An 11,607-nucleotide genomic window follows, 5' to 3' on the forward strand; every position below is an offset into this window, starting at 1 on the left:
GCTCTCTGAACAACAACAGCAACAACGATATATATATATATATATATATATATATATATATATATATATATACACACACACACACCACACACACATATATATACATACAGTGTATATATATATATATATATATATATATATATATATATATATATATATATACACACACACACACACACACCACACATACATATATATATATACATACAGTACTGTGCAAAAGTCTTTGGCACGTGCAAAAAAAATGCTGTAGAGCAAAGACGCCTTCAGAAATAATGAATTTAAATGTTTCTACATTATACTAAAAATACTATAAAGAGCAGTAAACGGTAATAAATGAAACAAAGTCAATATTTGGTGTGACGATCCTTCACTTTAAATAAATAAAGCAGTATCTGAGGTGCAGTGTGTGCAGTTTTATAAGGAAATGAGCTGGAAGTGTTACTGAGCATCTTGCAGAAGCAGCCACAGTTCTTCTGGAGACTTTGACTGTCGACTCGCTTCTTATTTCTGCAGCGAAACCCAGCAGCCTTCATTATGTTTTTATCTGAAAAGTGTCTTTTATGGAATCTGCTGCTTTCTTTACTGACATACAAACATTTTTCTGTAACATTTCATTTTGTGCTGGAAAACTAATGTTTGGAATCTAAAATGTTTTTGTACTGAATCAATAATGTAGAAGTCAGAAAATAAACATCTATAACAAAGTTTGCACTAAAAAAAAAGACTTTGTACAATACTACACACACACACACACACACACACACACACATTGCTATTTGCACTTGTGGTTAGATGCTAACTGCATTTCATTGGCTCTGTACTCTGCACAATGACAGTAAAGTTGAATCTAATCTAACCTAATGTAAAACAAAATGGCCGACGGCTGAGCGTGCGGTGTGTAATGGCGGTGAGCCACCACTGGGTGTCGCTGTGATTTTTCCCTGCAGTGTTTCAGCGGCGTTTCTCTTCCTCTTCGCTTAGCGGACTGGTTTGTTTTAGTGGAGTGATGACGAGACAGTGAGGAAGTTCAGCGGTGATGAAAGAGCACCTGCGAGGAACTAAAAAGACGTCTGATCTAACTTCTCGCCGTAGAAAATAAACAAAGTAAGTGGCAAATTGATCAGTCTGTGTTTCTTTTACTGATTAGTTTGATGTTTGACGTCATTATCTAACGGCTAAACGAGCTAATCTGCCGATAACGTAGAGCTCGAGCTCGGATATAGCAGGATAAACAGTACTACTAATACTAATACTAATACTAGCGTACTAAGTAGTATGCATAGCAACCGCGCGCGGACGGGATTCCCTTCCCGTACTGTTGAGTATAGAAGGAAGGAAGTGTGCTTGTGTACATGTGTAGCGTAGGTTTGTGAGCTAATATCAGCACTCAGGAGTTACAACAGCGTGTCAAACTGCGGTTGGCTGATGGAGAAGTCCACAATTAAACTGTCAAAGTAAAAAAAACAAGCCAGACATCTTAAAAAACAAGGTTTATGTTTAATTAGAAAGCGTAAAGACGCTAACTGAAGCAGCTGTTACTCATGTATTACTGACTTAATCCACATTCTTCACCTCTCTCTCTCTCTCTCTCTCTCTTTCTCTTTTTTACCTAAATGGCATGATGTATGAAGTTTGGTTTTGTCTAAATATCAAATATTAAAAAGGTAAATGGATTGTCCATGAGTTAAAGATAACAGTATACGTGAAATAATAATAATAATAATAATAATAATAATAATAATAATAAAGATTGATTGAGAAGATCTTCCTATGTCTAAATTTTTAACATTAAGATCAAATATATACATATACAGTACTCTGCAAAAGTCTTAGGCACATGCAAAGAAATGCTGTAGAGCAAAGACGCCTTCAAAAATAGTGAAATTAAATGTTTCTACATTTAAAAATAATACTATAAAGAGCAGTAAACAGTAATAAATGAAACAAAGTCAGTATTTGGTGTGATGACTCTTTGCTTTAAATAAATAAAGCAGTATCTGAGGTGCAGTGTGTGCAGTTTTATAAGGAAATGAGCTGGAAGTGTTACTGAGCATCTTGCAGAAGCAGCCACAGTTCTTCTGGAGACTTTGACTGTCGACTCGCTTCTTATTTCTGCAGCGAAACCCAGCAGCCTTCATTATGTTTTTATCTGAAAAGTGTCTCTTATGGAATCTGCTGCTTTCTTTACTGACATACAAACATTTTTCTGTAACATTTCATTCTGTCCTGGAAAACTAATGTTTGGAATCTAAAATGTTTTTGTACTGAATCAATAATGAAGAAGTCAGAAAATAAACATCTATAACAAAGTTTTAAGAGGTAAAATAAATAAATAAATAAATAAACCCACTAGTTTAAACAAACAGTAACTAGTTTTTAAAAATCTAAGGTGTTTAATGGAGACAAAAAAAATCTACTTAAAATTTTTAAAGTATTATTTTAGGTAGAAATTTATTAAAGACTGCAAATAATAAACAGTCTAGAGCGCTCCAGAAGTTTACGTTAATTTACAGAAACAAATGACCCGGAGGTGATTTAATATTTTCTCTACACATGAACGGGTTAAACATTAACCTTCATTATGAAGCAGTGGTTCAATAACTAATATATTTTGATGTTGTTTTGCAGATGTCATGGATTAAAGCTCTCACCGCTTGCCTTGTGCTCTCCAGCCTGCTGTTCAGCTCCCAGTCAGTGCCTATCAGTGTAGATAAAACTAAGGTCAAGGTGCCGGAAGAAAAGGTACAGGAGCCGCCTCAGAGCGTGGTGAGTGTGTTTTTAAAGCAAAACTAAACACATTCACACATTCAGTCTGTTTCTATTCAAGTATTTCTGATGTGTTTAGTGATTCTGGTAATTAACGTGTTGGTTGGTTGCTGCTGTATCGTCATTACGCTTGTGAAGGTAGGTTTTAAAAAAGGTTTTAAATTTTAGAAACGACGTGGAACAACCTACAGAACCGCTTAAAGCTTACTGCGCTCCCTTCGCTGCTCGAATTTCTGGCTCTTATAAAGAATTTTGAGTACAGCCATATTGGAAGTTGCTTCTGTGATACTTGAGTGTTTTATTATGTATTTTTCTATTTCTTTTGATTGATTTTTATTTTTTTCACTAATTCTTCCCATCCGGTGTTTTTTTTTTATTTCTTTATTATTTTTTGTTGTTGTTGTTTGTTTGTTTGTTTAATTGTTGTTGTTGTGTTAATTGTTGTTGTGTCTTTCGCTGCCTTCTTGGCCAGGTCACTGTTGTAAAAGAGATTTTATCTCAGTGAGTTTTTATCCTGGTTAAATAAAGGTTACTACTACTACTACTTTTGTGCCGTGATGACATCACAGGGTGACAGAGTTATCGCTAGGGCAGTTTTACGAGGAGATCGCGATCTCATTTCAACGATCTCAGACAGTCAGGGTTTAGAAGCTGAGCTGTTTGAACGGATGAAGCGGTGAGAGAGAGAGAGAGAGAGAGACTGAAACACTAAAGCGCTGCCGGATCGCTCTCTTTAGCTACGTTTCTTTTCGCTGCGTTTGACTTAAGGCTGATTTATACTTGCTGTTAACTATGCATACGCACGATGGTTGCTGCTGTCCTGTGGTCTCGTGGTGCATCGCTTGGCCACATCCTCCAAAATCAACACGACCAACGTAAACAGTGAAGGCAGCGTAGCACCATGTGACACTATGTCCACAACTGAATACATAAACTAACGTCGTGTCTCAAATCGCATGCTCATGTACCATAACACTACTAACACTGACCAGGTTTCTTGTTATACTTAGTGTTTGAAATTTAAAAACCCTTTTAAACCTTCTGAAAAGTCTGCTCTATGTACCATTGTTCTGGATTTTCTAGATTAGTGAATATTTTTGAAGGTACGGTGATTTGAGATGCAGATCATGACAGCAATCACAACGACAGCAGAAAGTTTTAAAGAAAATCTTTAAAGAAACTGTACATGAAATCACAAAACATTTCAGTTCAATTTGGAAACCAGATGGAATATGAATTCAGTATTACGTGCAAATTCGAGCTACAGAGTCGGGGCATTTTCTGCTACTATGAAAATCCTCTTCAACTCTGAGCCACGTCTAAAATGATACATAAGTATTATTTGAGCTCAAGACAAGCGGCTACAGTATCCACACAGAGACGCACAAAAACAAATAGAAAGTATTTACTCAACTATCAATGTGTCTTTAATGCTGTCGTTAATTGTGCAAACCCTGAACACACTTCACAAAAAATAATTTCCAAATAAAACATTATGTTGTTGGTGATTTCTGGCCTAAATTCTTATTTTTTTTGCTGTTTGTGTTTCTGTATTTTAAGGACACTGGACTGCATTATGACCGCTATCTCAGGGAAGTTATCGATTTCCTCGAAAAAGACCAGCATTTTAGAGAAAAGCTGCACAACACAGACATGGAGGATATAAAGGTATAATTAGTTTATTCTGTATAATTATTAATAAGGTTTATGATGTGTTTATAAGTTGTTATTCTGACCAATTTCATGCTTCCAGCAAGGGAAACTGGCTAAAGAGCTGGACTTTGTGAGCCACCACGTCAGAACTAAGCTCGACGAGTTAAAAAGGCAAGAAGTGAGTCGGCTGAGGACGCTGATCAAAGCCAAGCAGGACATCGAAGGAGGGAACGGTACGCAAACTGACATAATTATAATACAGTAAATATTAAATGTGGGTTCTTTCTTTCTTTGTTTCTCCCGTCGGCAATGAGAAATCCTCCATAGCTTGGAAAAAAAGCTGCATTCGATAAAAGGTCCTTTCTGACCTGACTTTTTGGGAAAACCAAAAAAAAAAAACATCACGAATTCCTATTCAGAAATTTGGGATGGAGTCAAAAACAAAATGGCCGCTCGCAGCATCAGGAGTAAACGCAGCAGCTCTTCTTACCTTCAAATAGGTTGTATATATAATTAAGCATTGTCTTTATATCATCATACAGACATATTCACTTGTTAAATCTAGAGCAATGACTCTACACTTCAGAGGAGGTGAATATTCATGACTCATCACGGTTAGCTTGCTAGCTTGTTGCTGATAAAAGATAAGAATAGAAGCATGTGTAGGATTTTCCACTCTGTAGTGCGAAAGCATGGAGGTTGAAAATGACGTCATTCTGAGATCAGACTTCCGGCTGCAGAAGCAAGTCGAATGCAGCAAGAGACTCTTGTTATAACTCTTAAAACTGTTCTCCATGTTTAGCTAGCTAGCTACTGGATGGGGGTGTGGCATGATGTATCTCAAACGCTATTGGCTGTTTTGTAAATCAGTCAAGCATTTCAGCACGCCGTCACTCTGACTTCCTGTTTCGAAATGAAATGCACCAGCATACGGAATGGAATCACGACTCTCGAATCCCATTTCGTGTGGAACTGATTTGAATATTCGTATCCCGCGTGTTGTTGCAGGCGTGGCCGTGGACCATCAGGCTTTACTGAAGCAGTTTGAGTATCTGAACCACATGAACCCTCACACGTTTGAGGTGGAAGATCTGGACAGACTCATCAAATCAGTAAGTTAATCTTTTGTGCTGATTTAACTCTCCTGATGTAACGTTTGAGCCTGAACACTCGAGTCAGTGCTCAGGATCCATTCTGGGATTGATTGAGGAGGTCTGGGGTGCAGTCAGTGTTCCAGTTCATCCCAAAGGTGTTCAGTGGGGTTGAGGTCAGGGCTCTGTGCAGGACACTCGAGTTCTTCCACTCCAACCTTCACACACCATGTCTTCATGGAGCTCGCTTTGTGCACAGGGGCATCGTCATGCTGGAACAGGTTTGGGTCTCTTAGTTCCAGTGAAGGGAAAATGTAAAGCTACAGCACACAGAGACATTCTATACAATTGTATGCTTTAACGTTTGTGGTAACAGTTTGGGGAAGAACCTCATATGGGTGTGAAGGTCAGGGGTGCACATACTTTTGGCTGTATAGTGTATTTACCAAACAGCAGTGTGAGGAATGCATGCAGTAAGCAGTAAGCAGCAGACAGACTACCTCTGTTTCATTTAGTTTTTTTCCTACAAGTTTACTTGACAGAAAGGAATATGGACATTTTTAGGAGACTGAATGTCATCAAAAATTTGCATATTTTTAAAATTTGTCCAGGCAACGAAGGATTTGGAGAATTACGACAAAGAACGTCACGAGGAGTTCAAGAGATACGAAATGATGAAAGAGCACGAGCGTCGCGAGCACCTGAAGACCCTCGACGAGGAGAGCAGGAAGAAAGAAGAAGAGCATTATGAAGAGATGAAGAAGAAGCACGCCGATCACCCGAAAATCAATCATCCTGTACGTATAATCACTTTCTTTACGCTTCCTCTGAGACGGTCGCGGTTTCCTGTTAACGTTGAGCGCGTTTTGGTTTTTTAGGGCAGTCAGACTCAGCTGAAAGAGGTGTGGGAGGAGGCGGACGGTCTCGACCCTGACGATTTCGACCCCAAAACTTTCTTCAACCTGCACGGTAACGTTTAGGTTTTCACCAAACCTTTCCAAACAGGTTAACGTTTTAATTTTAATTAGTAATAAAATCTCGATTTGTGGTGCTCATGTATTCCAGATGCAAACGGAGACGGCTTCTTCGACGAGCAGGAATTAGAGGCGCTGTTCACTAAAGAGGTACACATCTCGAGATTTTCTGCGTCGTATAAAACCATGAGAAAAAAAAAACAGCGATTGTGGTTCTAATCTGTAAAAAAAAACAAAAAACTTGTGCTCACAGCTGGAGAAAATCTACGATCCTGCGAACGAGGAGGACGACATGGTGGAGATGGAGGAGGAGAGGTTACGGATGAGAGAACACGTCATGAATGAGGTGAATGCTCCAGGAACATTTCCACATCTCTATCAGTATCTATGAATATGCAAATTAGGAAACGCCCCCTAATTTACCATCCTTTCTAGACTAGTATTATTAAAATAATACTAAAACTATACTATGACAACCACCACATGACAACTCTTCATCACTAACATTAGCACAAGTTCTGGAGCTAAAAGTTTCTGTGTGCAGCAGCAGCATCATCATCATCCTCGAATCTTCTCCGTGATTGGTCCGAGCTCACACATAGCTCCACCCACAAATCAGTATTACACACTTTTGTTTGTACTTTAAAGTCGTTTCTTCTTCTGAAACAGGTCGACATCAACAAGGACCGTCTGGTGTCTTTAGACGAGTTCTTGATTGCTACGAAGAAAAAAGAATTCCTGGAGCCGGACAGCTGGGAGGTGAGGGAGATGCTGCTGCAAAATGGTTCGGATGTTATTATTGAGTTGTACGTAAGCTAATTCCTCTATCGTGCGTGATTTATAGACTCTGGAGCAGAACCAGGCTTACACCGAGGAGGAGATGCGCGAGTTTGAGGAACATCTGATCAGGCAGGAGCAGGATCTGAACCAGAAAACAGCCGAGTTGCAGAAGCAGCGAGATGAGCTGGAGAGACAGCAGGAGCAGCTCAACGCACAGAAAATAGAACTCCAACAAGTACGAAAATCAAAACTTCATAAGCCATTTCATCAGTCTTGTATTGTGGATTTTACTCAAATGCGTCTCCGCATGAAAATTGTGCATTAATATGCAAATTAGCTCATTAATTTCAAACACAGATTTGAAGTGTTTCTCCTTTTTAAGCAGTTTCATAAATAACATGGCTGCCACATCAAAAGTTGAGATTTTTTTTTTTTTTTTGGTGCCTATTTTTAACAGCACCAACTTCACAGCGTTCACAGAACATGCGACTGGGAAGTGTTTTGGACAGATGGATGCTTTTTGTTTTTTTTTTGTTTTTTTTTTAAGTGAACAGATTTTAAATGTTTGAAATCAATCCTGGGTGAATTTACACTGTTCTATCTCTATTTGGATATAAACCTCATAATCAAGGTGCATGACATGACGACACGTAAACTGGGAATTGGTACATGTTGGAAACGATCTAGTTAGATGATCTTATAAAATATATAAATATATGAAAGCGTTGTTATTGAGCTGTGTGTGTGTGTGTGTGTGTGTGTGTGTGGTCTTTCTTCGCAGGCTGTAGAGCACATGGAGCGTTTAAAAAACCAGAACGCTCCTCCTGAAGTTCACGGTGAGTCACATTTTTAAAACATCAGATAACATTTAGATAAATATTTTTTCTAAAAAAAAAAAAAAAAAAAAAAAACACCCAATCCAACAATTGTGGCTGTGAGAAAAAAAAAAAAAAACAAAACAGAGAAACAACACATCCAAATACTTAAATATATTTGCACTGCATTATTTAAGATTTCTACCTACTTTTAGACGTTACAAATCATCACAGAATAGTACAATTTGTTTGTACAATAGTGTTTAACCCACGTGAACAGAACCCCGGTGTGTTCTCCGCCTCGGTGCGGTTCTTTAGGCAGGTGAGAACACAGCGATCACGCTCTGGTCCGAGAAGCAGCTTCGGTCCTCTTCCAAAGAGAAAAAGATTCGACTCTGAATCGACTTGATGGCAGGAAGTGAATCAAACCTGTGTTTTTGGCTGCAGCTTTATTTATTTATTTATTTATTTAGATGGATTTTTTTGCAAGCTGCTGAACTGCGGCCGAGCTGTAGTGCTGCAGAAACGTCATGTGTTCTGGAGACGTGAGAAAATAAACGTTGAATGTGACAAAATGTTTAGAACATTATATATAATTTAAATCATTTATTCAGCACTGGCTCTGTGTTCTCTCTGCTTTACTTTTCTCCCCATTCCTGTATTTATACACCGCAGATCAAATAAACAAATCCAAAGAATCAATTTCACTGATTCAGACTCGGCACACGGACTAACAGATGTAGGGATCAGTTTTAGATTTAGCTGACAAGAATTTTTTTTGTTGTTGTTAAATTCTCCCAGTAGTGTATTATTAATGTTCCAAGTTTTCATTCCTTCTTCAATGGTGCATCAAATCATGTCAGAAATACACACTGCCATAACACACTTTACTAAACCCTTAATTAGTATCTAAACTATTGAATTATTATTGCAAACAAAATCACGATGGTCCTCGAAGTGGAAAGTAGAAAAAAAAAAAAAATTCTGACTGCTGCAGTTCATGTCTCTGGCTTATGAGACACTAGCGGATGACGATTTACTGATTTTTTTTACTACAGTTGAAGGGAACGAAGTCCCAGAATCCCCTAAAGACGATCACCAGCCTCCACCAGAGAACCAGCCGCTTCCTCCAGGACACCAGAACGCTCCTGCAGCTCAGCAGGATTTGAGCCACGGCCAGCCTCTGCCTCAGGATTCCCACCCCAACGCCGTCCAGGACGTCGGACAAGTACCATAGACGAGAGACGGTTATCAGGAGCTGGACTGTGCAGATAAACACACACACACACACACACACACACACACACCACTTCTCCAGCGTCTGGAGGCGATGCATAAGGACCACTCACCTCCACGTGTATCCTCCTCTTTCTGCTGCTCTCACCAGGAGTTAATTCAATCATAAATCACTCATTTTATTTTTTAATTTTATTTTATCCTCCACCTCATGCTGGTTTGACTCATCGTCAAAGTTGTTTTGCACATTTTTAAATATTACGGAAAGGGCACGATGAATAGAGATTAATTTAATTCATTCATCCTCCTCTACAATTCGGTCTACTCTGGAGTATAACGTTTACAACTAGATTAAAAAAAAATTTTTTTAATACAAAACAAGGTCCAGATATTTCAGTAAAGAATGCAGTTAATTATGATACACGAGAAAGATTTCTTCCTGCTTTGCAAGACTGTAAACTTAGACAAAGTGTCAGATTTTATTTAGACAAGGCTTTCAGTCCTGAATAATAATAATAAATAATAATAATAATTCCCTGCAATTACAGGTTACAGGCTTAAAATGGCCAACACATGGATAAGGTATTCTGTATTATTAATTATTATTTAAATTCTTGTTTACTCTGTTGCTGTATTCATGTGCCCATTTTAAGGTGCGTCAAATTTTCTGCACAGAATAAAAAAATGAATGTCATCTCATTATATAGAATTTTGTGTGCTATTCTTATTAAAGTGGTCGAGGCATCCTGGCATCGTACTGGTCATCATTTATTTAAACTTGTGTGTGTGCGCATGTTAAAATGACTCGGGATGCATCAATGATGTTTTCTCAGGGCGGATTTGAGTACTGATACCGTCTTAGATCAATAAAATATTCCCTTTAGTATTAATCAGTCAGTTTTGTGAAGGTTTAAACAGTGACATGGCTTATGTTACATCACTTGGTAGATTTTTTGGATCCAAAAAAAAAAAAAGAAAACATTGATCGTATTGATGCCTCCCTAAAAACTACAATCTTCTCACGTGTAAATGTTCATCAGTCATCTGTTTATTTATTTATTTATTTTTCTCCAAAAGTGTGTTACTGTACAATGAACCACAATCACCACAGCTCTACTGAAAGACATTTAATTCTACGAAGCACTCATCATGTGATCATTAGTACGGTGCAGATTGAAGTAGGTGACCCAAAAACAAACAAAACAAAACAAAACAAAAAAAAACATTACAATACAGTACAGCTCATACTTCACATTTTTTGGCTAGGTTTGTGTGTACTATATATGAATCGTCGTCTATCCTGGTCCAATTTTAAACTGAAAACAAATTAAAAAAAAAAAAAAAAGGCACAAACGTTCCTGCTTTACAGAATTAAGGCTATCGACAGCGTGCGATTGATTGAGAGAAAGCTTTACAACGTACAGCATTAGTTAGGAGTGGTATGGCTTCGTTATCAGGACCGTCGCATCTCGTGTGTGTGTGTGTGTGTGTGTGTGTGCGCCCAAACACCTTGCTACATGGACTGATGGAGATGGAGTAGAGTCTGGTGAGTGGGTTATGGGGAGGAGTGTGTTAGGGTTAGCTAGTCTGTGCTGCAGCCATCATGCTCATCCCTCGGCTCGGTTTGTACGGTCCGCCTCGTCCTGCAACACACACACACACACACACACACACACACACACAATTCCAACGTGATCACGTAGTCCGAGTTTTTCATCTTTCAATCAAATCAAAATTAAATCATGCATGTTGAGAATCATTAATGAATCGCATGCACAAGTCTTTAAATTTGAAAACAGGACTCACCTGGTTAAGCAACTAATACGGGTGATTTTAGCAAACGGATGAGGTTTAAATCCGAGCTACAAATCCTACTCGTGCGGAAGAGAAATCCAAAAGCGAGCTACAGCAGGGGTGTCAAACTCACTTTAGGTAATATCGAGTAAATAATAAATTTACATCAATAACTTCTTGTAAATATACCCTGGAAGTGTGTGAGTTTAAAAACAAAAACAAAAAAAAAAAAAAAAAAAAAAAAAAACATTGGGATTTTTGTGTTATGAATAATCCTGGAATTCTTCTGGAATTGTTTTGGAAAGATGTCACATTTTTAGCTTGTTAGAATCAGCACTTTGTCAGTCAGTACCTGAGTTTATTGCTTTATTTAGCTTTTTTTTTTTATTATTTTTTTTTTTAAATAATTCAACTCAATTACAGTCCACAAACAATTATAATTTAGAAAACGAATTCTAAATTCATTTGCTGGACCGGATTCTAACTTTTATCAGA

The 11,607-nt window shown here is 38.0% G+C and overlaps 2 protein-coding genes across 2 annotated transcripts in view; one reads left to right on the top strand and one right to left on the bottom strand.

Moving 5' to 3' along the window:
• The first annotated feature begins 947 nt into the window (after window positions 1-947).
• On the top strand, window positions 948-9,683 carry nucb2a (nucleobindin 2a). The gene is made up of 13 exons (XM_034308642.2): window positions 948-1,107; window positions 2,632-2,769; window positions 4,330-4,437; window positions 4,523-4,655; window positions 5,431-5,534; window positions 6,125-6,310; window positions 6,392-6,482; window positions 6,579-6,637; window positions 6,741-6,833; window positions 7,157-7,246; window positions 7,332-7,502; window positions 8,049-8,103; window positions 9,141-9,683. The coding sequence occupies exons 2-13, from the start codon at window positions 2,632-2,634 to the stop codon at window positions 9,317-9,319; spliced, it is 1,407 nt and encodes a 468-aa protein (XP_034164533.1). The 5' UTR covers window positions 948-1,107; the 3' UTR covers window positions 9,320-9,683.
• A 661-nt stretch (window positions 9,684-10,344) lies between these two features.
• caprin1a (cell cycle associated protein 1a) overlaps window positions 10,345-11,607 on the bottom strand; it is a 19,755-nt gene continuing 18,492 nt past the window's right edge. Inside the window, exon 19 of the mRNA XM_034308641.2 lies at window positions 10,345-10,961. Coding sequence (XP_034164532.2) covers window positions 10,897-10,961 — 65 coding nt within the window. The 3' untranslated portion in view covers window positions 10,345-10,896. The remainder of the gene's footprint in view (window positions 10,962-11,607) is intronic.

This window comes from Pangasianodon hypophthalmus, chromosome 11 (assembly GCF_027358585.1).
Source record: "Pangasianodon hypophthalmus isolate fPanHyp1 chromosome 11, fPanHyp1.pri, whole genome shotgun sequence".
NCBI lineage: Eukaryota > Metazoa > Chordata > Actinopteri > Siluriformes > Pangasiidae > Pangasianodon > Pangasianodon hypophthalmus.